The sequence below is a fragment of the Tachysurus fulvidraco genome, chromosome 5 (assembly GCF_022655615.1).
Source record: "Tachysurus fulvidraco isolate hzauxx_2018 chromosome 5, HZAU_PFXX_2.0, whole genome shotgun sequence".
Taxonomy (NCBI): Eukaryota; Metazoa; Chordata; class Actinopteri; order Siluriformes; family Bagridae; genus Tachysurus; species Tachysurus fulvidraco.
In genome coordinates this window covers 15,438,662-15,465,730 of record NC_062522.1, presented here as the reverse complement: position 1 = coordinate 15,465,730, position 27,069 = coordinate 15,438,662, and the positions used below count along the sequence as shown (strand labels likewise).

Here is a 27,069-nt window from a genome sequence, read left to right as displayed (position 1 = left end):
TCCACTAATGGTCACAGATAGCTTTATATTGTTACTTATACATAATACTTTATCCAGAGATATATGACATGGCGTCAATTAATTACTCATTTGTTATTAATACAGTTTCATTTGTATTGCAATAAACAGTCCAAAAACTATTCTCTCTCTACTGTTATAGACTGATAAGAGTGTTCCCTCTAAGATATAGCTTAAAAAGTGAAGGTTTAAAGAAAAGCTATGATACAGAATTTAAATCATGCACTTACTGCACACAGGTTCTTTTGTCTTTTTTGAGTCCAAATCTAACATTAAAACACTCATTTACACATGTAATATATTATTTGATACACATACTATGTACAGTATTATAGAGTTGGTTTCAATAAAGTTTTAAACCTTAAGCTGTATTGTGGATATTCGCGATACTGTACAGCACCTTGCAAATACTAAATACGTCTAGTGCTTTAGCACAGCAACAATTTTACAATAGAGTTCATTTTTATCAGTAAAAACTGCTAAGTAATAGACATGCAACAAAACAAGGTCAATGTGCTTGGAAAAAAAAATTGTTTTTTCATACAATACCATAAAGTTGGTTAGAGTCTCAAGTGCTGAAAGGGAGTAAACTGATTCTGTACAGGGTTCCTGCAGAGAAGAACAGCTCCCACACTGAATACAAAAATCACCCCATAGTCCACAGTGTATATCAACCATTTCAAGGCTGCTTGTCTCCCTCTTTCTTCAGACGGCTGTTGAGCAGATAAGAGCATTTTCTCATGTCAGTTTAAGAAAAGGTCAATCAAAGAAAATATACAGGCCAACGTTATATATTTTCTCTATTTCTGTCCTGGTGTCTTAAAATACGAAGTGGAGTATTACTAAATGAATGCAACTAAAATGCAAACCATTTTTAAAAAGCATGTATTTGTTTTGCTTACTCATACCTGAATATAAAATAATACAATGCTTAATTTAAATTATTAAATCTGATTGGTCAGAAGGTTTAGATTTAACACCAACAATGACAGCAGCTCTGGCTTTAAGGCAATAAATCACAGGTTTATATGACCTGCAGGGTGGATGCTCCATGTGAATGGACTTAAATGTATGTAATTGTTGATATGAATAATCAAAAGTTGTCTTTGCCAGGCAGAGAATGCTGCAACATTAAGTTTTACATAGGAGAGTTTTAAAGGCACAGGGCTTTATGCTTTGCTTTTTTTTTGGTAATATAGCAATCTGTATATTTATCTTATCAACTTCAAGAAAGAAAAAAACCTGGTGAGAGAATAACAGATTATAACTGTTGTATATAAGTTATAAATAAATTGTTATACGGAAGATACCAAAAATGAAACAAGCTATAAATTATATAATAGGATGAGCAGGTCATCCTTTTATTCAAAATCCTTTATTTAAATGTGATTTACATTTAAGATCTTTAACAAATGTAATAAGGGTAAAGAAACATTTGTGTTGGGATGTATTGTTATGTGAACAAAAATAATCAACTCTAGTGTATTCACAGTAATGTTGCTTCGCTTTCCTGTCACTACAGCCTATAAATAATTCTACAAATAATAATACATGGACTAGAACATAAAAGGTAATTGATTTAGGAATCAAATGATCAGACGAATTAAAGAGCAATCTGCATTTGGGAGTGACATCAGCAAGTTAAGACTGAAGAGTAAATCGTTTTTCTGAAAGGTCAAGCTAAAGTCTTCACTCACCTGTAGTAGTCTTCTTGGCTAGGGATAGGAGCACCATGCAGATGTGCGTGTCCATGTAGCCACTGCTGTTCCAGTGCCAGTCTCTGTAACTCAGCTGACTGAGCCTGCATGGCCTGCAGCTGATGTGCAGCTGACATGGGACCCAGTGGTCCTGGTAATTCTCTTGGGAATGCTGCTCCTATAGAGATAGAAACAAAATAATATGTCATACAAGCAATATGATATTATACAGTATATTCTAGAAATTATACTGTGATTCTCTGCAATCCTGGACACTCACCAAAGAGAGGGTGTCGCAGCATGTCGTGTTCATGTGGCAACTCACTGATCAGTGGGTTAGGAAGTGCACCTGGTGGGTAGGGGAACCGAGCCAGTGGGGGACCGCCTGCCAACGGCTCTACCAAAGGGTGGGGCCCTGAACCTGACAATAGATGAGATGACAGGTATCTGTCTCTGATATCTAAATATTTTATATATTCTTATATTTTATATATTATCAAGTCACCTCACAAGCAGAAGAGGCCCTTAAAAATGACCCCTAAAACATTATAAAGATCTACCTAATGTCTATTATTATCAGTAATATCAGACGTTTATGATTATCACATGGCACTCTAATTAGAACCAAGATTCTCACCCTGGTTGAGTGGGTCCTGCTGGTGCAGGTGGAGGTGGGAGTGGATGTGTGAGTGCTGGTGATGGTGTGGTGTTACATTGAGCATCTGAAGTCTGGTCACAGGGTCTACAGCAGTTGCTGCCATCCTCTCAGCATGGAGTCTCTCTGCAGTCAGCCGTTCAGCGTATGTTAACTCTGGCCGCACCATGTTGCGCTCCATGACTGGGTGGTATGGTCCAAATGGATGCGGTAGAGCCAGGGCTCCATGGCGGCCCAAATGCTCCATGTGATTGTGGGATGGATGCAGAGGTGTCTCCAGCTCAGGTGCTTTCATCTCAAATCCCGGTTTCATTCTCTCACGGATCTCACGCTCTCGAAACTCCCGAAGAGCAGGGTCAGCTGCGTATAGACCCTGCATGTGATAGGCCAGAAAGTGGTCAGCAGGCCCCAAGGGTGTGAAGAAGGCATGGCCACCACGATGGCCGCCAGGCGATAGGACATGAGGCCGTGCATACTCGCTGAGTGTACGCAGAGCAGGTGTATCAGGCCCGAGGTATGGAGGGACTGCGGCCACAGCTGCTGCAGGCGGGGCCTCGAATAATGGCCGTCCTGGTGCCATCGGTCCAGCTATTTGCAAATCACTGACACGACCCTCATGGGAAGAACTAGAGGCTCGCTGCAGTTCAAAAGGAGACGTAAAATTTAGAATTGCATATTTCAGTCTGAGCAAACACTGTGATAAAATGGGTACTCTAAAATAGCAAAGCAATCACAGGCACTTACGGAAGCTTTGTCCGAATCTCTTTCTCTCTCCCGCTCCCTTTCTCGCTCCCTCTCACGCTCCCTCTCTCTTTCTCGACTCTGACGAGCACTCTGCTCTGCTTCTCTTCTCAGTCTTTCAGCTGCCTCCTCCCTTTTCTTGGCTAGTTTTGAGTTAGCAAGAGGGGTAAAGTAGAGGTCTGTGCGAGCACAGGAATTGTAGCCTCTGTTCAGACGTTTGATGAACCTGTTAATAATATAAAACAGTCAATTCAAAGACTTTACAAATAGCAGGTCTCTCAACCATGTAATAGTAATAAGTAATGTTGTGGTGTCAAGATCTTATCACTCGTTCAAAAGGCTTTATCAATTCCGAGAACCGGATTTACAAGACACTAATAAAAATAAAAATACCTGGCTGATTGGCTTGCATGGCTGGGGATATTAACCACGGTGGGTTCAGGTGAGGGAGTCCTGCGGGGAGGAGGAGGTGGGCTTTCACTGTTCTCGTCTTCATCTACAGGCTCTTGTTTGATGGTTACATTTGCTGGCCCAACAGGCACACTTGGTGCAAAGGAAGTGGATGGCTGTGGGCCCGGAACTGCAGCAGAAGATGAGGACAGAGTGAATGGAGTAGCGGATTCAAGCATAGGACGATTCTGGGAGAGCAAAGGATCAGGACAGGCTGAGGTTGGAGGGTGGCTTGTAAGATGACTTTTGCCTTGATGGCTCTGGGTCTGAGTCAACACAGGTGGTGGAGGCTGAGCATGAGGCTGGGGCATAATGTGCAATGGAGGGGGTTGAGAGCAGGGAGTGTGCTGTACAGGTAATGAGGCCAGAGGCTTTAATGCTGGAGGTGGAGGCAGATTGGGGTGAATCTGTAGGAATGGTGGAGGAGCAGGAATTGGAGGAATGGGCTTGTGAGTGGAAGGGATAGGGGTAGTTGGTGGTGGCTTGATTTGAGATGCAGATGTCAGTGGCAGAGCAGAATGGTGGCTATCCCGTTGAAGTTGAAGAGGCTTAGGACCAAACCCATGAGAATGATGAGCACTGGATGGATGATTCATAACCTGACTCGAGTGGTGATGATAATGATGAGCAGATGGAGGAAACGACTGGCTTTGTCCTGGACCTGGTCCCTGGAAAGAAGACAGACCAGAGGGAGGCTGGGATATTAGAGGAGCCTCCATGCCCCTTTGACTCTTCCTATGGGCAATGACAGATGGATCATCCTGGGAAATATCCACAGGGACAACGACCCGTGAAGTGGTGTTGGTGCTGGTGCTGGTAGTGATATTAGAAGATATGCTTGATTGCATGGGCTGAGGTGCCATAGCAGGTGGGGTCTGAGAGGGAGCTGGAAGAATAGCTTCTATAGTGGTAACAGGTTGTTGAGATTGGCTCTGTGTCCCAGCTGGAGGTGGAGGGACAGGGGAGTCTAAATCACTCTCGTTGGCTGGTAAGGGGCTGGCGAGGCTTGGGGAAGAGCTGCGGTTGTCCTGGTCTATATCTTTAGTATCGCTGCTGCCATCCTCGTTAGCACTGCGGCTGTCTGAGCTTTCACCTTCAGCCTCTCCTTCTGACTGAGAGTCTGGAACCTCCTGAGTAAATGAGTAAGATAAAATAAATCGAATTAGCTATAAAATGACAATATCCTTATTATACATTTCACATTTTTTTACATATTAAAAAAAATAATAACAACCATGACTAAAACTGTACACAATACAGCTATTTCAGTCAAATGTCATCATGATGCCATCTTACTTGATTCTTGGGCCTTTTCATAGTCTTTCTTTCTGGTTCATCTGTATCTGGTGCGGCATTATCTCTCTGTCTCTTAATACCCTTTACTAAGGATGCTTCCACTTTTATCTTCTGAAATGCATTAAAAAATGACAGCTTAACTGTTTTCAAACAATTCTTGCATCTTAAATAATCTATAATAATAATCATCCATAATTCACATGTAATAAATTATCACCTTTCCAGCCTTCCCAGCCATAGCCTTAGCATCAGCACTGGAAGCTCTGGTTGCCATAGCAGAGGAGCCAGTTCTGGAGGCATGGCCACTAGTTCGGACTTCGTCATTGGGGGGAGGCAGGCCTGTATCAGGGCTTCCTGTCAGCCTGTTCCGCCCACTTCTCAGGGAAGACATCTAGAAGCAAGAGAAAGTGTAATTATTTAAATCTGCTGTAATAGGCCTTATTGTAACTACTTTGAGTTTAGGATTCACACAAAAAACAAGACACCAGAGAATATTTATCTGTAAAAACATTGAATATCTACAATGTTAATAAACTTTATTTTATAAACAGTATTTGGTGTTAAACGTGAATTGAAGACCACTGTTAAGCTTACTGATGCTCTGCTACGGCGTGTCTTCATTCCCTGACGTGCACCGAGCCCTTCATCTTCGTCTCGTACAGGTTTGAACAGGTAGGTTGGGTCAGATGGCTTGGGCATAGGTGGCAGCCGTCTATGTTTGCTAAAGTGAGCATGGCAGCTGGTACATAACAGGACATTGTCACGACCTCCAGGAAGCCAGTCTTTAGAGCCTGGGAATAGTGTTATAATCAAATAGCACAAAAATCACCCAAATGTACAGAACTGCAGTGCAATAAATGTTCATCAATTATTTTTCACATTTATTCATGAGTTGTTCTTTTCACATTTCTTACACATCCATGAGAAAAACTCAACTGTCTAAAAAAACAACAACAAAATAAATATTGACTTTGCACAGTGTCCAGAGACTTCGTAGTGATCAAGGTGGTTGAGCAATGTAACCATCTTCTAGTAGGCAGAAAGGGGAAAAAAGACACCAAAAAGAGTACCTTCCAAAACTATGATAAAGTAAAAAGTGGAGATTACACTGTCCACAGCAACATGGAGGAGAAAATAGCAACAGATAGTGCTGATAGATGTGATGTGCTTACTGGTGGTTAAACAGTGGCTGCACGCTTGTCCTTTTTCCCCCTGCTCACTGTCCTCACTGTCCATATCATCCTCACTGGCTGAGCTGAGCTCCACTGCAAAGCACAAACGAAAGACAGCAGACATCAAGTAAGTTTACACTCAGTATTACACAGTATTTCTAACTCTCACCAAGACATTACACACAAAAACAAATACAGAACTCACTGGATGAGGTGCGGGAGTTGTTGTTGGTGGCTGCTACAGCGTTACGGGTTTTGACCTTGCGAGATGCAGGCTGCCTGCGGTGCTGTCGCTGATGACGTGACCCAACAACTTCGGGAGTTTTCTTCCAGTAGTAGTAGAAGGTAATTAACTCACCCTGAGGGCAAAAGTGTACATATGTTTAGACTTATTCCATTCATAGATTGGTAAAAGTAGAAAAAGGAGAATTGTTCCTACCGTTTTCTTACTAGGGAGAAGCTCTTTGCGGATCCTGAAGAAATTTTTGCCATACTGCCTTAGACCTTTGATAAATCTCTTCTGCAATTAATAACATCGTAAAAGGAAATTCTTAACAGGTGCTTGGTATAAATCTAGTTCCCTGATCGTTTTGAACATTTTGAAGCTAGGAACACTTATCAACAACAACAAAAAAATCTCATCTTTTTGTTTTAGCAGTAATAGTTTTCTATCAGACCATTTTCTTTTGACCTAACTTACATTGTGCTTGATGGACAACACGGTATTCTCATTTAGCCTTTTCAGGTGCCATAACCCCTACACTGTGATATGGTGATGAATCGTTTTTTTAAATTATCATGGGCATTTAAAGTCAAATTCTGCCTTTTGTTTTGTAACTTAACAACTTTATTCAAAGATTGATGCATGACACGAAGATAATAATAAACTGAGGAGCACTCGCCATATGTCACAAACTGCACCATGGTAAACGCTAGACAATATTCTACCCTATGATAAATTGGCATTAACATCAAAGGCCACTTCAGATAAAATTATGAATCTGAATTATATCCTGTTATTTAAATATATATATGTTTCATCTAGAGTATTAAGAACAAACAGGAAGAATCATACAGTAAGAATGATAATTACCACTTCATCGTCTGACCAGCATTTCTCTATTAGCTTAGGGACCGGTTTCTTCACCAGGCACTGAAGAGCTTTGGCTGCATCATACTGGCTTTCATGGAGCTGAAGGAAGTAAAGAAGACCTTTTTCAAGACCTTTTTTAAACAACCATTCAGTGAAAAACAGAAAAACAATTTTAATAACTGTATATATGGCATAAACATTACTTGCCTACTATAAGGTCAGTTACAGTTGAGCTAAACAGGTTAAACAGGCTAAGCCAGAATACTATGACTTACACGGTTAATTATCTGTTCAATAAAAATGAATAACTTGTTACTAGTTAAACTAAACAAAATTTACACATGCTATGATTAAAATGTTTCTTTTTTAGTCATGAAAATCCATAGTAATGAATATCTGATGTACAGTAAACACATATATAATGGTCCCATTTATTTACGTCTCTGAGACATGGTGAGAGTTAGCCACTTAAAACCCCAAATCTATTGCTCATTTTAGAGCATATTATTTAGTAACTACACTCAAGCTATGAGCAAAAAGTATGTAGTTAGGAGAGTGAGTAAGGTGTGTCTGGTTCCACAAATGGGTTCTAGGTGTTTGAGAATGCTAATATAAATGATGTTTTGTCAGTAGTGGTAAATATTCTTATACTTCACCAGGACAAAGAATCTGACATTTCAATATAGATCCTGTGCTATACTGCCATTCCTTATATGCAGTACAGCAATACTAAAAAAAATATCCAGCTGCCTCTCACTGTACACTTAAAACTGAAAGGGGCTGGGGTTGTCAGTCTAGTAGTGGTGATCCCTACTTTATCAGAATTGCTAAAACATCTGTATGAGTGGCCATTTTTTTGGACTATTCTAGATACATGATTGCAAATGTATAACAAAAAAAATTAACCAACTGACCGTGTTTAATGCATTCAACGTGGTGTCATCACGGGAGGCAGCAAGACAGCCATCCTCTGTTGACCCTCCATCACACATCCCTGCAAATGCTGCCATGCTCCTGATTATAAATAAACAAAATGATTAGGGATATGTCTTATACATAACAAATACTAAGGCCAAAATTCAACAACTGTCACACCTATAGATATTTGGATTGAAGTGAGTAGGTGTAGCATGGATCTGGAGCACCCACTCACCTGGCAGCTCGCAAGTACATGAGAAGGTCACAGTCATTGACTCCTGGTGTCCAGACTAGCTCCTCTTTCTCTGTCACTGGGTCTATACCAGGAGTGGGAAGTGGCTGCAGCTCAGGGAGTTTGGCCTGTGCACGTGCAAGCAAGCACAACCACATACAATGCACACAATAAATATGACAATTACAGATAAACACGCATATACAGTATGTGTTTAAAAGTCATTAACAGCAATGCACAGTTAAAACGATTATAACTAATGACTAATCTTCATGATTATAAATCACTAATCCCATATGCTTATGCATTAATAAGCCTTTTACACACCTGGTGACTTGGACCAACTCTAATCTCCCCTTGCGTGCTGTTCAGCTGCCTAAAATGCAGAAATCCTTTTATTCCAAAAGCCACCCAATCCCAATAACGTTCTGCTATTTTAAAGCAATGCAAATGACATTGATATGTAACATGACACTTGGAAAAAGTACTGAAAATAAAAACAAACAGAAGAAAGCACATATATTTAGGTTTCAGTGTTGACCAACAATGAAAAACAGTAATTGAAACACTATTAAAATTTTAAATTATAAGCAGGATACAACTGAGCAGAAAGTTTAGGGTCTTGCTCAAAGACCTAACCATGCCAGTTTGGTGCTGGTGCTGGGATTTCAACCTAGACCTCCTACAGTAATTTATTACTCAATGCATTCACCAATAAGCAGCACAGCTAGTTTAGCGAGTTGCAATGGATTCAACCACCTCCACTGCTTAGTTGTAGTTAAGGCTTTGGGTTATGAATCATAAGACTGTGTGTATAAATGACAGCACCACCAAACTTCTCTGGTTGTGTTCTTGTGTAAGACCCTTAACGTTCAGCTCAGTTGTATCTGGCCTAAAAATTTAAAACATCACCCAAATGAGCAAATATACTATAATGTACTGGACGGCATTATGTAAGATATCACAATTCTTTTCTGTAAGCATGTTTACATTTTTATTGTGCAATCCAGTTGCCATATGTACAACATGATCCGTTATAAAAATTAAATATAAATATATACCTATATATATTACATGCTGTACATGTTTACATATCTATCTATATATTGCATGCTGTACATATGTTTTAAGACGCAACTGCTGTATAAAAATTAATTTTTATTTTAAGTACATTAATTAGTTTTCTTTACATTCTGTGTGAGCTATAGGACGTTATGTTACAGACAGACACACAAACGTAACTGCTTTCAAACACACACAAAGTTCGAGCTGCGCCATAACGGGCGCTTTCTTTAGCTTTCCACCCTTTAAATCAGCTCGTGTTTAGTGTTAATCACAGCGACTCATTTGCCTATCAGCAGCCTGGACTTTAAGCATAAGTCCCGCCCATTCATCTGTCGCAACCAATCAGAGCCCGGCGGCATCGTTCCCTCCAAAGGTTATATAAACAGGGGCTTAAAGACGTAGAACCTCTGCAAATCACTCAATTCTAAGATGGACGTATATATTTATATATATATAAATAAAGCACAACATTTAGTGTTAAAGCCAGAAATACCACGAAGCCTGAACGTATTATACAATTTGATGTTTTTACAAACGGCACCAAAAACAGCTAATGCATGTTAATAATTTGATTATTAATACGAATAAAACTTAACTTATAGCCGCGATGTTCTCCGTAAGTCCGAACACGATATATAACAATAAACGCTGGTTGTTATTGTGCCAGTGTGTTAGACGGCCTGCACTTAGCGTTTGTGTAGCCGAGCGGTTCAAGCTGTCAAGTTCACAACCATCTATATTTACAGCAGAATGCTAAAGTACTTAGCGGAGGCTAAAAAAACGACCATACGTGAAATAATAAAAAGACGTCGATAAAACTATAAAAAAAAGCCTACAAACCTTCTCGGACTGAACAGGTCGTCCATGACGGGAGCTCTTTCTGTTGTGTTTACAGTTTGTTTTCGTTCTGCTGCGGCCCAAAACTATGCTATTACGCCTATTTCATAGTAGCTCCTCAAAATGGAGGCTCGGCTGAGAGGATTTTTTTCCCCGAGCTCTCAGGCGATGACCTCAGCGTTCACGCGCCAGCCTACAGAGCCGCCGTTCAGCAGCTCACTGAGCATGTGCCGCTTCTAATGGGATCAGCTCGGCGTCCGGAACAGACGTCAAGCAAACTGAGCCTCGAAATCGCACACAATCCGATACGTCTGTACAGAGGCGTAAATACAGAAGGCTCGCAATCCGCGCAGTGAAATGACTCACTAGAGGAATCAGGAACACTAATCACTTAAATCACTTCAAAATGGATGTCGGTTACAGTGCGAATGAATATCGACTTCTTCTCCCTCCCCTAGACGATCAGTTTCACACCCCTTTAACTTCCCTCTCTTATGTAACGGGATCATTTCGATGCATCAGTTTGTGCCTCAGATGTTCCAGCTGTCAGTCACTTCTTAAAATCTGCAGGTCTGCTCATCTCATTCTACACCGTGCACAAAACGATTTAAAAAGGTGCAAATGGAGTCCCCCCCCCCCACACAAGTATCATGAACAGAATTATTTTTTCCCCATAAGTCTTACCTTCCTTCTCATGCATGATTATTAAAAAATAAAAATGTCTCCATTACTTCTCTTACATTAAGATTGTCATGACACAAATGATGGTGAAATGACAATTTGTCACTTAAATTGTAATGAAATTCATTTTACTTCATAAATAATTCACATGTTGAAAATTTGTTTGAGGTCATGTTTATTTTTAATCTGCAGCAAACACAGGATGCGCTACAATCACAGACATGACTGGATCTTCAGAAATACACAGCACTGGTATTTTAGCAGCAGTTCATAAATACTGATAACATTCTTCAGGACAATTGTTTAACCATTATGAATTCTTTTCTACTTTGTTAGAGCTACAGTACAGATTTACAGTAAGCACGGGTTACATCGTCCTAGCAGGGATTTGCAGCATAGTCAGTAGTGCGGTCTCAGTTCAGTGGGTTCCTGAACTTCCTCCCAGCAAAACGAGCCTGATCACCCAGTTCCTCTTCAATTCTGTGGCCAAAAAAAAAAAAAAAGATAAGATTGGGAAAAAAAATAACCAGAACTGGTAACTGAGCAGTTCAATTCAATTGTGTAGCACTTAATTTCCCCAATGTCTCAAAGCAGCTTTACAGAAGTATGGAAACAGAAGAGAGAAAAATAAGTGAATATATACAATTAAAGTTTAAAATTAATTTAAAAAAATATTAACTTAAATTACTATATCTATCCCTAGCGAGCAAGCCGGTGGCAAGGAAAAACTCCCTGAGAAGAGGAAGAAATCTTGAGGAACCAGGCTCAGAATGGAACCCATCCTCATTTGACATGCTACAGTAAATAGTGCAAATGTAAATAATCTCGTTTGACAAATGTCAGTTGAAGCTTTGGCCTATTTGATTTTTGTGACTTAAGATTTAAAAAAAAAGAAAAGAAAGAAAAGCATCAGCCAAATGAGCCATGTAAATGTAACTAAATATCCATAGAAATAGTAAAAACTTTATTCCAGATGCATAAAGTACACGTGTTACAATTACATAACAAACACCTGTTTCCATCATTATAAATAGCAGGTATTGGTTCAGGTAATTGTGGTAATGACAAACAGCCACCTGAGGATCTGGTTGTATTTGGCCAGACGCTCAGAACGACAGGGTGCTCCTGTTTTAATCTATAAAAAGAGAACAAACAGTAAATACTAGGCAGCTTTTAAATAAACATGAACATCTAAAGTGCAAACTTTTGAAAAACAAAAAACAGCCTGTGGTTTTACCATTAAGCCATTTGTTCCTGAACTGCCCATGTAAAAACTGCCCATATCTTGTAAAAATCTCTTGTGCCCAAATTGTATCTAAATAAAATCATAGAACACTTTACCTGTCCAGTGCACAGGCCAACTACCAGGTCAGCAATGAAAGTATCCTCAGTCTCTCCTGAGCGGTGGCTCACCATCACACCCCAGCCACTAGACTGAGCCATTTTACAGCTACAAAGAAACAATAGGTCAATGAGTATACAAAACTGTCATTTAGAATTACACATGTCCTTAATATATGAATGATAAAAAAAAAATACTAAATTTCAGTAAGCAAATTTTAAAAAATATTAACAAATGCAAAATTAATTAGTACCGTATTTTCCACACTATAAGGTGCACCTAAGAGCCTTAAATTCTCAAAAATCGGCCGTGCGCCTAATAATCCGGTGCGCCTTGTGTGTGCATGGAGTTCCAAAATATGTTTTTAAAAAAAAAAAAAAAGTTATGCAACTTTGGTAAGCACTCCGCTTGATCTACTGTTGTACCATTTCCCACTGACACAGGGACGTGATACTGGCAGCAATAAACCAATTACAGAACATTATGTAATACTTACAGTATGTATGCTTACCTCCACCACACCTCCGGTAGGTATACTACCGGTATGTTGCAAAACATTTGTTTGTCTAAGGACCCCTGAAAATGGCACCAGTGAAGAGACATGCTTACAAGGCACAACCGCTGGACATGTGTAATCAGGGTGTTCAAAGTGAAGTTGCGAGCAGCCTGGGAGCGATGGATCACAGATGGCGAACACACCTTTACTAAGACTGGGAGGCAGTGCCAGGAGTTACACCACAATATGTGAATGGATTGTGGATGCCTGGGCTAAGGTATCTGCTTTAACTGTTGTCCGAGCTTTCGCGAAAGCCGGCATCATTGCTGAACAGACACCTACCTGGCAACGAGACTGACTCAGACAATGATGAGAGGGAACCCGGCATGTTTGATGGCGAAATTGCTCAGCTGTCCAATTCAGACACAGAAGATGAGGACTTTGATAGATTTGTGGGAGAAGATTGATTTATAAAAAAAAAGTGTATTGTTAAATAGTAGAATAAAGTTAAACTAAACTCACTGTTTTGCTTCTGTTACCTTTTTTGTAGACGGTATGTTTTAGCATATAGTGTGGAAAATATGGTATTCCGTGGCCATTTTACTCCTAACAGGATAGTTCGATCAAAAATGTTCACCAGTACACCTGCATACCATTGCAAGATTGGTCATTAATCATTTCCATCTCCTACCAACTTCCTGTCTCCCTGTACATGTTTAATTTACAAGTCACAGGTTAGTAATTTTTTTTTTAAATTTAAACCACCTTTAAAAGCCTACACAAAAAAAAAAAAAAAAAAGCACGTCCATACCATTTTCTTGTACCCCAATGAATGCATGCAATGAACTCACGCCTGCAAGGATTCAGTCACAGAGCCAATCTGGTTCACTTTAAGCAGCAGACAGTTGCAGGCCTTCTCCTCCACTGCTTTGGAAATGCGTTTGGGATTAGTCACAGTCAGGTCATCCCCAACTACCTGAATATCTGTAGAGCCTGTAAAGCTGGTCCAGGCCTGCCAGTCATCCTGGTCAAATGGGTCCTCAATTGACACCACTTCAGTACAAGAAAAATATATTAGAAATTACACACCTAGTGAGCACATGGTAAAAACCATGGCAACAATAAGTTAATGTTAACAATGAAATTTAACAATTAAAACCTAGATGTTAACAAGCAAACAAAATAGCAGAGTGCAGAGTTTAGAAGACTAAAGACAACATACCAGGATAATCCTGCACAAAGCTCTTGTACAGATCACCAAGCTCGTCAGAGGTAATGTAACGACTTGGATCATCAGGTGACTTGAAGTCAAGATCATATTTCCCATCCCGGTAGAACTCTGATGCTGCCACATCCATGCCAATCACAACTTCATCGGCGTAACCGGCTTTGCTGATGGCGGTCTTTAGCAACTCCAGAGCTTTAGCAGATATAGAATTAGAAATTGTAGTTAACTTTCAGCAGCTTTATTTGTACATCATTCACAGGGTTACTACAACCAGTTAATCACTTTACTACCTTCTTTATTCTCCAGGATATTTGGAGCAAATCCACCCTCATCACCAACATTGGTGGCATCCTTGCCATATTTCTCCTTAATGACATTTTTCAGGTTGTGGTAGACCTCAGCCCCGATGCGCATGGCCTCCTTAAAGCTACTGGCTCCCACTGGCAGGATCATGAACTCCTGCATTGCCAGCTTATTGCCCGCATGGGAGCCACCATTTATTACATTGAATGCCTTTATATAAAAAAAAAAAAAAAAAAAAAAAATTACTTTTATATAAATACTCATGTATCTCAAATGTCTGCATTCAGTACTGCTCACTAGTTAACACCAACTAACTTTAAAAAGGAAATAAGAAATGAAGAGGGAAGAAAGCTAATCTGTTTCATTAAAAAATAATATATATATATATTACACACACAATGAATATTAAGGAATTTGCTTAAGCAGTCAATAAAATGTATTTAAAAAAAAAAAAAAAGAAAAGAAAAGAAAAAAAGGTAAAGATATAGGGTCTATCCCAGGAGCCCTGGGCATGAGCTGGGAACACAGCGAGAGGACACTGGAATCACTAATCTAGCTACAATCATGTTTCTTCAAAAGGAGGAGGGAACTGGTATATCTGAAAAAAAAGAAAAGGGGAAACTAAACACACCCCACCCACACAGGGACAACAAGACACTGGACCTTGGATCTGCAATACACCATATTACCTGCTGCAGCCAATTTTGAACATTCAGCAAATATATTTGATTTTAAAAAGATGCCTATTCCTATATTAAAGGAGGAAAGACTGAAATTGTCTGTAGTCATCACACCAATACTACAGATGAAAGTTGTTTGGAAAAGGCAGAAACATTCAATTAATTCCCAGGAATTATAATAATGATTTTAATTTGTTTGCTACTCACCGGCACTGGCAGGATGACCTCTGGGTTTCCTGCAAGGTCAGCAATATGTCGGTACAGAGGGACACCTTTCTCTGCAGCTCCAGCCTTGCAGACAGCCAGAGATACACCCAGAATAGCATTAGCACCAAATTTAGCTGAAAGGTGAATGGATAGGACACAAACATTGTTATTCAATAAGCCAATTAGTAGTAGCTCATCCAAAATGGTCAATTTCAGAGTTGACCATTTTTATAACTCTTCCTTTCACGTAGAACATGATTGTAAGTCTTAAATTGTTGCTTATGCAAAGTATGAAAAAATAAATAACCAGATACCATAAATGAGTAATGTGTGAATCATAACTTACACTTGTTATCAGTGCCATCCAACTCCAGCATGAACTGATCAATCTTCTCTTGCTCAATTACAGAGATTTCCTAGAAAACAAACCCATTGTGTGTTCTTTCCAGAAGTGCATTACTAAAAAAAGTTTGATTTCGTTTGGTAAACTATTTGAAACAAATCAAACCTGTTCAATCAGGGCAGGTGCGATGGTTTGATTTACATGCTCAACAGCCTTTGAGACACCTGCAATGCATTAAAAGCAGTGTTAAGTTAGATATTACAATAAAACCACCATCATCAAAACTGCATAAAACAGTGAAGCAGATAAAATACATGTGCGTGATCTGCACATTCCAGTATAAACCCACTGATCATGCATGCAGTGGTTTCAATAAGAATTAATACTTCTCAGAGAACTTCTAAACCTCAATAAAAAGTCACCTTCAATCCACCTATACACTGATGCAATTGTACATTTCATACTGTACAAATCATTACAAAGTCATTCAGTGTCACACACAAATGCTCATCATGCTCAAACAAGGACTCATACGCAAGCAATGAATTCTCGTTAGCTTTTTTGCACTTTGCTTTGTCAAAAGTTGCTCAGCCCCGTTTTTAATTCATCATGCGATCATCAGTTCATTTTTCATCCATTCACCTCTCATTAACATTACCTGCTAATACTTAGTAAGTTCCACTAATGGGCCCTTAAATCCAATTTATTAGATATAAAAACTGTATAAGGGAAAAGAATAAAAAGATAGTCCTCATGTAGACATTGAGTACATTATTTAAACATGTATCCTTTTCATGCATTGATTTTCCACAAAATTTAGATTCTGTCGAAATATTGCTTATTATAACAAGATCTTGAGAGCTATAGAAACGTTTACATTTATTTGCAATAATGCTGTGATTTGGGGGGTGATTGTCATTTTACATTTTCCTAAAACTTTATAATAAACAAGCCTTGAATTAACTGTGCATGAAAGTGGCTGGCATTATACTGCTAATTCATAAAAGGTGTACTATTTCAGAAATACTAATTAAATCCATTCATCGCCATCTTCACAAGGAACAGTGGGTGAGCAAAGATACAGTACATCCACTGGGCACCGTGCAAACACACCCATTCATACCACATTTTATGAGGTCAGAGAACCTAGAGGAAATCTACACCGAAAACTCAGGATCAAAAAGAGGACTTTGATTCAGCAATGCTACATGCTGAAAATATTAAATATTTTTTTTAAAGTGCAAGTTATTGCCTTTGTTAGAAACCTGACCTCTATCAGACCAGTCATTAAATGTGAAAGCCTATATTACAATTTACAGTAGCCTTGCTAATCAATAGATTTGTCCCTAGCTTTTTTTTAGATGCAAAGATGCATCCTAGACAGCTTCAGAGGGCAAACTTATGGATTTCAGTTTGTATAATTTGGCATTAACATAAGACATGTTGACCTATTTTAGCACAACTTTATGAAGAATCTTATTTATTAACCAACATGTCCATGCATACACACCTTTGCCCAGATAGTGCGATTTATCATTGTCCCTTAACTCCAGAGCTTCATAGATGCCAGTGGATGCGCCACTAGGAACAGCAGCTCGAAACAGACCTGTAGAGACAAAATAAATGAAAAATCAATTACATGTTCTGAAAAACCTAAAAATCTGATGCTAGTTCGAAGACAAACACAAATCTGTGAGATATTATATATATATATATATATATATATATATATATATATATATATATATATATATATATATATATATATATATATATATATATATATATGTTGAATATATAGTTGAGAAACAGGAACCTTTTTCTGTGTAAAGGTCCACTTCAACAGTTGGGTTTCCTCTGGAATCAAAAATCTCCCGGGCATGGATCTTCACGATGGACATGTTGCCGAATAAGAGTACTAAGGTAGTAAAACGGAAAGGTATATACACATTATCATATGCCGTATAAATACACAATGTACCAAAAAAAAATAAAAAATTTTTAGGGAAAGTGTTATCCAAGTGAACACCCATAAGATCACAGAATATTTAATGACCAATGATTTAAAAGGTTGAACATTTGATTTTTATAAGAACATTTGTTCACTTTATTTAAATGAGAAGGTGAAAGTGCACAGGGCTGGTGTGTGCACTATACAGGACTCATCACTTTAACAGGATTTTATCTTAGCTAGATTAACTCCACAAACTAACATACGGTGGGGTTAAATAAGGTAAGGTGATTCCTTACCAGTGGAATATGTTAACAGGAATCAACAAGTACAATTTAATGTAATATAACAGACGGAAAAGAAAATACACAGCCATGTTAATAATAAAAACAATGCAACCGTAGTTCATTTTTCCAGCATATTTCTCAATAAAAGTATCATTTCACCGATACAAAGGATCAGATATCATATCTATTTCAGTTCGATTTACCAAGTCACATATTAGAAGAGAATCAGAAAATGGTTCTAGCATAATTTCTTGGAAACAACAAATACAGCAAACATGAAGCAAATGATTTAGCAAAAACAGGTTAATGCAGGATCTACTTTCAATAAATTTAAGATAATCAATTTAGCTTTAGTCATTGGTCATTAGTGATGCAATTTTAAAAAGCACATGAACTTGCCAACCTTTTAACTACTGACTGATTTCAGAGCCAACAACCTCATTGGATCCAAAGCACAGGATTAAGGACCCTAATTAGATTTAGCACAGTCACTCACCGCTCATCACACAGAACCTGTGCGCATGTGCATGCACCAGTGATGTGGCAAACAGGTCAGCTATTTGACTTGAACATGGTGAGCTGATTTAGGAGCACATAATGTTGAGGCATAATTTAATCAAAATGCATCCACTGAATACTCATATCAGCATTTGTTTAAATTGGGGTGCATGATGCAGCAAACTAGGATCTGCTGCAATGCAGCTTGCTAAAGGTGTACTGCATGTAGTCAAGTGTGTTAGGGTTATCAGGTCCATTAAATGAAAATAAATATACTTAAATGAAAAACAATGACAATGCAGTGCCTGGCTGTTTAAGGGGAAGTCTTTAAAACAATCTATTAAATTGCAATGCAAAGAAATGTTATTTAAAAAAAATAAAAAAAATCAGCCAACAGGTAGACTTCATGGAACAATGTTATATTTAGGCAAGGAAGTGCAAATTTATAAAGAAAATGGCAAAGAGTCGTCTGGCAGCTGAAAGATTCGATTCTTTCCAAATGATTCAAATCACTGGAAAAAAAAAGGCCTGAATTTCCAGCATGGTGCATAATTTTTGTTCTGCTAAAGAAAACTTGACATTTACAGAATATAAACACTTGCATTGCTCATCAGCCACTAAAGCATCATTTTCTATGCCAGATAATTTGTGATGCCATTTTAAAACACTTCACCTGACTCCATGAGCCACTAATGCTTATCATTAATAATAATAATCAGCAGTTTGGAGAAAACACTATCAGGGTGAACTTTAAGCATAATGAACGCAGCTGAACAGTCACTTTAACCTATGAGAATAATATTAATAATAAAATATTTACCTTGGCGATAAACGTGCACCGTGGAGCTGAAGGACAAGGTGTTAGTTATCCAGCTGAACGTGCTTTAGTGCATTATTACTGCCGTCACGTGTTATCCTTCCGCCGAGGATTGGATGCTAGTTGATAGTCACGCTGTTGATGTCCAATCAGTGAGCTGCTTGTATAAAGTATCAACCAATCCTCGTGCAGGAGGCGGGGTTTTACATGGGGAAATTAGGGGTTAAGGGATTTGTTTATCTTCTTCATGGAGCCAATATTAAATATGAACACAGCACATCGCCGTTTGCTGATTAAAGTCACTGCTTTTCTGGTGTGTCTTCAGAAATGTTTATATATCAACACGTAGATCCTACTTTTTCAGTTACAGCTCTTTACCTGCACCTTGTAAGTATATAAATATCAAAAAATGCTGTAGCCCATCTGCTCTGTGCACAATATTTATTTTTTCACATCTGTCCTATCCATTAGTGCAGAAGTTCCTTTCTTCAGAAGTTACTAAAAAAAATCCCCCTCCCTTTTCCCAACAGACCTGATTTAATTAATGAGCTAATTAAAAGTTCAAGCTTAATTGAAGTGCGTGTGACAGACAGGGGGCGCTCTATGATCATGGATGGGACCCTGTATGTTAGTAGAAAGACAAACATGTAAGACAACCGCTAAGCGGGTATTTTGAGCCGTGGACTGTTCCATTCCAGGGGAAAAGCCACACCTTTAACAGTTGGGTTTCCAGGTTAAACCTCATAAGTGTACAGGAGCAATCTAGGGCAGGACAAAATATTTATCCACATCCACAGAACATACCAATGTGGCTATTCTTATCTGTGTACGGCTCAAGATGGATCTGCATAGCACACCCAAGCTACATAAATGTCATGTTTGCTAGATGTGGCCACCTTTTGGCTATTCCTATGTTTCAGTCTTACGCTTCAGTGACAATAGTGGTGTATAGTGCTGGTATGAGTGCATCAGGCATAGCAGAGAAACACCTTAAAAGGCACTGGGTAAAGAATACAAAATACCACCAATAATGGTCTGTTATGAAACCAACAAAAACTCAATGATGAAGACATGAATTCTAGTCTCTAATTTTCTACATGCAAGGTACACTAATCAAATAATTTTGTGTTTGTTAAAGTAAATACGTACAGGTACCACACACACCCCTTAGCTGAAGGATATTTTGCAGTCTATTATTATTTTCCCTATTATCTCTAAAAGACTAAACGTTGGTTGAGAATGTGTAAATGTTTTTGGTGGATGATTGTGAGGTTGCTCACAAGAGTATAAATATGGTGTCTGTCCTCTAGATGACTTTGAATGTGTGTTAGGGAGGGGACAAAATGTTGAGAAATGGGAGGGGACATAAAAGAATGTCTACACTCTCTGAAATTTGGAATCCAGTGGAGTGAGTGTTGATTTTGACAACAACCTCTACATACAAAAAAAAAAATCAAATAATTTCACCTCTGACAGCCTCAGAAGTGCTTGTTTGGCACAGCCGATGAAAGATGTTTGTCTGAAATGTCCTGTATCTCTGGAAATGTCTCTGGAAAATTACATTTAATTTTTGGACATCTACAATTATTACTAAATTAAACTTTATTACTTCCTTGAAACACAGGGTGAGTAGAAAGTAGAATTTAACACAGCATGCTGTTAGAATCAGAATCAGCTTTATTGCCAGGCATGTTTTCACATGCGAGGAATTTGTTTTAGTGACATAATCTCCGCAGTGTAACAGAATGACATATGTAGTATAGATTAAATTGTATGTACACATATACAGGTGTGAAATGTGCAGTTAAAATAAACATATGAAATATACATATGCAAATAAGTATACAATATATACAATTTGTATGTACACATGGGCAATTGTGAAATGTGCAGTTGAAGTAAACATAAACCTTCAGACAATATGTATGCATTTATGTACAGAGTGCAAGTATGAAATGTGCAAATTGAGGTATACATAGTGCAAATATTATGTGTTGTGTGTTCCATGGTGTTAATTGTTCATCAGGTGGATTGCTTGAGGGAAGAAACTGTTCCTATGTCTGGTCGTTCTGGAGCTCAGGGCTCTGTAGCGCCAACCAGATGGCAACAGTTCAAAGAGGGACTGTGCTGGATGTGAGGGGTCCAGGGTGATTTTCTTTGCTCTTTTGCACACTCTGGAGTAGTACAGGTCTTGAAGAGGAGGGAGAGTTGTGCCAATGATTCGCTCAGCAGTCCGGACTACCCTCTGTAGTCTTCTGAGGATGCTGAATGATTCTAGATGCTGGATTGAATGTGTGCCATAGATTTATCAGTAAATATTACCCCAGTAATAGTCATAAGTCATAACGTTGTAAGTGCACATCAAACACGGATGTATCATGAGAAACATCATATCATCAGCAGCTGATGTTCAGTATAGTTTTTGCCATCAGTGTTGTGCACCAGTTGTGTGTCTGATTAATATGGTGTCTTCCTAACTAATTACCTTGACAGACAGAGAGGCACAATATCACACAATATTTGAAGCCCTGTCTGAGCTGGAAAAACATACTGAGGGTATACACTGCTTTGTTTAAAGACCAAACACTTTACTGATATTTAACTTTCTTTTTTGTTATCTCTGTCACATAAAAAGTATAAAAGTAGTAAAAACAGTAATATACTGATTGAAATGTTACAGTATAAGATCATCAAACATTTTTTCCCTGATAGCTGCATGTGTTTATTTTTCATCACAGATCACACCACATTTTTTTCCATACAGCTACCCAGAGGAGAAAGTGATGAAACATACTGAGGGACAGTGGTGTGTTTATGAAAAAGAGAAGCCTGACAACTCACTTAAGATCAGGAATCCCACAGGTCTAGACTCCCCATGAATTCTCTCTCTGTCTCTCTCTCACACTCTGACTCTCACTCTCCCTCTGTGTGTGTGTGTGTGTGTGTGTGTGTGTGTGTGTGTGTGTGTGTGTGTGTGTGTGTGTGTGTGTGTGTGTGTGTGTGCAAGTGGATCAAGTTGTGCTGGAGCTTGTTTTGTTGTTCCTCCATTGCACAAGCCCTCAGGAGGCCACTTTTGATAGCCAGCTGATCCCAGTGTTCCACCTCCCTTCTGCCACTGAAACTTACATCTGGGAGCTCATTAGAGGAGGAAGGAGAGGCAGTGAGCTGTCTCCTGGGTTACAGAACTGAAGTGTGTCTCTGGTTAAGGTCCCTACTAGTGGAAACTCAGACCGTGCATCCAATTATCAAAACATATGATTCTGGAAAATACATCTCACATCAACATATAAATGAAACAAATTTTCCATTTTAAGTTACTTACTTGTCTTTGTGAATAGAGCGGCAGAAATGATATGGCCTTAGTGAATCCTGACAGACTTAATATAACATTGCTTCAAGCCTCATGTTTGAATAACTTTTTGTACTAACACATGCCCTATAATTAAAGAAATCTAGTAATCTTCTTATCTAAAAGAATAACTTCACTGAATAGAAAATATTTCTAAATACATAAACACTCAAATAGCAAATGTCAGCATTCTTTGTTTCACTCCTTTACATAAGCAAATTACAAGCCATATATTCATAATCATGTTATTTTGTATTATGGGCTTAAATCTGAACTTCATCGCAAACTAAAATCGCAAACTAAAATCAGTCAAAATTTTACGAGCTTGTGTTTGGCATTCAGATCCTTTATTTGTTTGTTCTTTCATTGCAGATGTTCACTTTTCTATGATCTGTTGGAAATTGTTTGTTTATTCAAATGTATTGCTTCCAAAGCATTGAAAGAGCACACACAGGATTTGCGAGTCAAATCCTAGACTTTTGCACTTGGATATGTTGTAGCTTGAGCTGGAGAGGCTGAATAAGGGGTGTGGTTTCTGAAAGCTTACCTCATCCACCCCAGTGGACTTCTCTGGTAACCTGACGAATCACAAGGCACAAAACACACCTGTGTATGCATGGAGTATAGCCATTGGCCAGAGCATGAAAACGACACCTGGGCAGGGCTCCAAGGTGTACCTGAAGACCCAGATCTTTTTGTAGACGCAGTTTCTTTGCTTCAGGAGCTTAAGGAGATTGTGTTTCTTGTAGTGCTTGAGATTCCACTTCTATTGTTCCGCTGATTTGTTGCACCATCAGCTCTCTTCAAACAGGCTCGTGAACTTTCCGTCAACATGGAAGGAGCAGTTGGCCCTTCGGGCAAATGGAAGGAGCAGTTGGCCCTCCAGGCAAATGGAAGGAGCAGGAAGTAAACTCCATTGGTTAAATGGGCATAGCAAGGAGACACAATGGCATTTCTTGTTCACGGCTGCATCCTGAATGACCACCTCAGCCATCAAGATGGTAACTTACATTTCGATTCCTTTTTAAAAAAATTTTTTTATTAGATCTTTTAACATATTTTATATTTATTTAAAAATGAATGATCTCACTTAATAGATTTAAAGTAGACAGAAACATAGATGCTTAACAGATTAACTATAACCCCCATGACCTGACAAACCTGTTGGGTCACTTCAAAACAAACATAAAGAAAATAAGAACGTATTTGTTTAGATCCAAAACAGTACATACGCAGCATGTATATCGAAACAAAATCTTATAATGATAGTACATTTTATTAATAGTACATTTTATTACCATTAATTTTTGATCTGGGCTTACCATTTCTGTTTTGCCTGATATATTTTAATATCTTCACTAAAAAGCGTTTAAACACTTGCTATTCTGATTTCATCTTTTATTGTTAGAATTAGTTTCTGTCATAAACTCTTAAGTACATGAGATAAAAGTTTAGAGACGCATGCCGTATATTCTTTATTAATCAGTCAAATGTGTAGGCTTTAATTTGCAATAGTGTTTCTTAGTTTAACTGATGTAGTGCAGACTGAGTTTGGTTTCATGCGTTATTCAGATGAGTGGTCAATCAGGTGCAGATAACCAAGGTGCCATTTTAATAAGCATGACTAGGCACTTCCATTGTCACTTTGGTGGCCTGCTGCAAATGCTGTATTACACACCATAGACACAGGTTTGTTTTGATGAAGGTGCAACCAGCAAAGATCTCCTGAGATTAGACTCTCCCTGGTGATTTCACTGAGGTGAGAATACCTTTGGGACACTTCAGAGCATTAATTAGTCAGGGGTAACTTTGGGACATGAGCGGGTGTGATCTTATAAATGAGATCTTATGTGCAAATAATGAGAGGTCATTGATACTCTAGTCATGAAGGGAAGAAAAATGCAGCATTAGGAATCTGAAATTAATTAAGTTTATGATTTTAGATTTTGTTAGGGTTTTTGGTGCTATAAAATTATAAGTTAATGTCAAAGCTTTTCATCATCAGTTAAAACAGGGTTTTTTTTAATAGAAATATATTACAATAAAAATACAATTAAATTGATTCCTCGGTGACCATAGCAGAAGCAAATATATAATTAATTTTGTTCAAACATTTAGCTGTATAAAAAGGAACATAATTTGATGACAGTTAGAAAAAAAAAGTGTGTGCAATCTGAACCTGAATGGATATTTAACACGCACATAAATGCATTTCACTGTGCTAAAATATTATGTTCCCTAATCCCAGTGATTTATCAGAGCATAGCAAGAGAACAGCAAGAGGATTACAAGGATGGTCATCTCCATCTTACGAGGCAGTTTTGGATGTCATAGAATTCTCTAATACTGCCTGGTAATGATGCAGATGGCCCTCTACTCGAATATCTCTACAGAAATGCAGCAATGCTATTATGCTATATGCAATATCACATTGAAAACTAAAATAACCCATGGTAAGACAATCATGTTATATTAGTAGTAGAATTATTTTACTCTGCTCTTAGGGCACATCTTACCTTACAGTGCTGGGCTGTATACTGGTGTTCTAACACTGTCTGGTAATGATGTACACTGAGAGCGAATATCATCTATTGTGAAGAATTTATATTATATTTATATATTTATATTTGTTATGTCCCCCTGCCTGACAATCTGAGACAATATTTGACATAAGTAATCAGTTGCAAATATACCATTTTTGCAAGTGATTAGAGTTGCTATTACACAATGCTAACATGTAACTTCTTCTACAATAGACATAGAAATACCTTTACAGTGTAAATATTAGAAAAGAAAAATGTCATGTTAAAGACGTGACTGGGTGTTTTCATCTCACTTTCATCCCGCCTTTTGTTATGAGATTTAAAATTCACCACTAGTATTTCAGCTCCACCCTGTTCCCTGTTGCACCTAAATACTGAATGATCATCTCAATGGCTGATGTTGGAGGGACCCCTCAATTCCCCCTACCACACACACACACACACACACACACACACACCCCTACTGGTGTGCTCTGTCAACCTGTGATTGGTCCTTTAAACCCCACCCCTATGTCTTATTATGTTGGTGACACATGAGATGTGTGTGAGAAAAAGGTTCCTTTTTTATTCTCAGTGATAAAGGAAAAGGAAGTCATTACTGTCACCGAAAAGACATATAACACAGTATAGAACCTGGGTTATAGATGCTCTGTTTCAAACTCTGCCTTATCTGATGACAGTTTAAAAAAAAAAAATCATTCTCTTTATTATTGCACACTCTAAAACAGGGACCATCATAGACCTAAATAATTCCAAACATGCAATTCAAATTCACAATGGACAGGTGCATTTTGCACACAAAAGCATTTAACAACCACGTCATGTTCAAGGTAATGTTTGCCAAGGGCCTGCTCTTAAAGTTTAGTGTTACCAAACCTTTCTTTACTTTATCCCAACCCCCACTAGCAGCAGCATTTCTACTGTTCTATTTACATTTATAAAGCTCCCATGAATCTTTTCTATACCTCATTGTAATCATATTCATGCTTTTATATGGTCTGCCTTTTTGCCCCATCTAATTATCTCTCTGTCTCCTTTCTGTCCTTGTACAGTTTTACCACGAAGCTTCACTTTTCCTGTGTGCCTCTATAAAATCCTCTGATTTGCGTCTTACCAGGCATGTTTAGATGTCTAGATGCACTCTCTCTAATACTGCCTGGTAATGCTGCAAATCACAAGGACATTGTTCATCATGACATTTCTTCTCAGTCAGTATAGGAAACTTATTACATATGTTAGCATTATAACTTTTGTTCATCTACTGGCCTGATGTATCGTTAATACCATTAATAATTCAATGAATTGATGCAAGTCCTCTAATATAATTAGTATATGCAATAAATGTTTTTCTTTCAAGTGTATGTGTGTGTCATTACATTTTCTTCTATTGCCATGTATTTTTTCTAAACACTGTGTTATAGATAAATGGTTCACCTCCCAGAACTGTTGAAGAATATAATAGAGCCTTGATCAAAGGGAGGTGTAAAAAGGGGCAGTTAAAATTAAACATGAAGAAATTAAGTGTCATGAAGCTGTCAATCCTTTTTCCTTATCAGAACAATTAAACCATGAATATTCAGCTCTGTGCTAAACTGTGTCATACTTTTGGATTAAAGCATTTGCCAAATAAATAATTCTTACTCTTGCTTGAGAAAAGACCCTAGTAAACATCCACTCCCTGACTAAACAAATTTTCTCAGCTCCCAAAACAAGGTAATTTTTCCCATGACAAAGGGAGACTGGTAAATAAGAGACCTTCACTTGGCTATCATACTGTATCTGTATCTAGCTCAGCATATTATGTTCTTGCTTGTCAGGAAAACTTGTTAGCCGTTAGTTTCGTTGTTGTCATTGTTGTGTGGAAATATAACCTTAAATAAACTTTTAGGTAAACCAACTTATATGCTGAGCCTCTGTGTCATTTTTTGTGTTTGAGAATTCAGTTGCAGCCATATAGTAGATATGTTGTTGTTGTTTTTTTTTTTTAAATGTTTCTGCATTTTTAGTGTCACCTTCTCTCCCTTTCAGCCATGCCTTATGAATTTGGCTCCTTTTAGCTCACTAGCAACCTCAGTAAATGGAACACACTAAGCCATGAATGAGACCAGTGACATTAAAAGCAACAAGATGTAAAATACATTTTATTTCTGAAAATAATAGTAAAAATTAA

The 27,069-nt window shown here is 38.2% G+C and overlaps 2 protein-coding genes and 1 long non-coding RNA gene across 6 annotated transcripts; 1 reads left to right on the top strand and 2 right to left on the bottom strand.

Annotated features, from left to right (window-relative positions):
- Positions 1–5: 5 nt before the first annotated feature.
- On the bottom strand, positions 6–10,680 carry rereb (arginine-glutamic acid dipeptide (RE) repeats b). Of its 2 annotated transcripts, XM_027146441.2 has the most exons (17): positions 10,178–10,680; positions 8,600–8,648; positions 8,276–8,400; positions 8,037–8,136; positions 7,123–7,221; positions 6,469–6,549; positions 6,235–6,388; positions 6,030–6,122; positions 5,452–5,648; positions 5,075–5,248; positions 4,858–4,968; positions 3,505–4,691; positions 3,115–3,337; positions 2,353–3,007; positions 1,996–2,136; positions 1,716–1,893; positions 6–731 (listed from the first exon to the last, which is right to left on the bottom strand). In XM_027146441.2, exons 1-17 carry the CDS (start codon positions 10,201–10,203, stop codon positions 698–700), a joined length of 3,627 nt encoding a protein of 1,208 aa, XP_027002242.2. In that variant the 5' UTR covers positions 10,204–10,680; the 3' UTR covers positions 6–697. The 2 variants fall into 2 exon arrangements, with proteins under 2 accessions (XP_027002242.2, XP_027002243.2); XM_027146442.2 differs by lacking the exon at positions 8,600–8,648 and having other exon boundaries at positions 10,178–10,195.
- Positions 10,681–11,013: 333 nt separating this feature from the next.
- Positions 11,014–19,150, bottom strand: eno1b (enolase 1b, (alpha)). Of its 3 annotated transcripts, none has more exons than XM_027146492.2 (12): positions 19,011–19,150; positions 17,271–17,372; positions 16,965–17,060; positions 15,620–15,678; positions 15,458–15,527; positions 15,112–15,245; positions 14,212–14,434; positions 13,916–14,113; positions 13,545–13,746; positions 12,197–12,305; positions 11,932–11,990; positions 11,014–11,335 (listed from the first exon to the last, which is right to left on the bottom strand). In XM_027146492.2, the coding sequence occupies exons 2-12, from the start codon at positions 17,353–17,355 to the stop codon at positions 11,269–11,271; spliced, it is 1,302 nt and encodes a 433-aa protein (XP_027002293.2). In that variant the 5' UTR covers positions 17,356–17,372; positions 19,011–19,150; the 3' UTR covers positions 11,014–11,268. The 3 variants fall into 3 exon arrangements, with proteins under 3 accessions (XP_027002293.2, XP_027002292.2, XP_047669418.1); XM_027146491.2 differs by lacking the exon at positions 19,011–19,150 and adding an exon at positions 18,189–18,230; XM_047813462.1 differs by lacking the exons at positions 11,932–11,990; positions 19,011–19,150 and adding an exon at positions 18,189–18,241.
- A 3,776-nt stretch (positions 19,151–22,926) lies between these two features.
- On the top strand, positions 22,927–26,800 carry LOC113642837. Its single transcript, XR_003440661.2, has 2 exons — positions 22,927–23,357; positions 25,952–26,800. It is a non-coding gene; the product is annotated as an uncharacterized LOC113642837 (long non-coding RNA).
- Positions 26,801–27,069: the final 269 nt, after the last annotated feature.

Excerpts from the sequence above, each read along its gene's own strand:
- rereb (XM_027146441.2), bottom strand. The coding sequence starts at position 10,203 with ATGGACGACCTGTTCAGTCCGAGAAG. Across the intron at positions 8,137-8,275 it reads ATGTACTTGCGAGCTGCCAG|GAGCATGGCAGCATTTGCAG; the intron begins GTGAGTGGGTGC and ends ATTTATAATCAG. Across the intron at positions 6,123-6,234 it reads CAACTCCCGCACCTCATCCA|TGGAGCTCAGCTCAGCCAGT; the intron begins GTGAGTTCTGTA and ends TGTGCTTTGCAG.
- eno1b (XM_027146491.2), bottom strand. Across the intron at positions 17,061-17,270 it reads GGACCTTTACACAGAAAAAG|GTCTGTTTCGAGCTGCTGTT; the intron begins GTTCCTGTTTCT and ends TTGTCTCTACAG. Across the intron at positions 11,336-11,931 it reads AAATACAACCAGATCCTCAG|AATTGAAGAGGAACTGGGTG; the intron begins GTGGCTGTTTGT and ends TTTTGGCCACAG.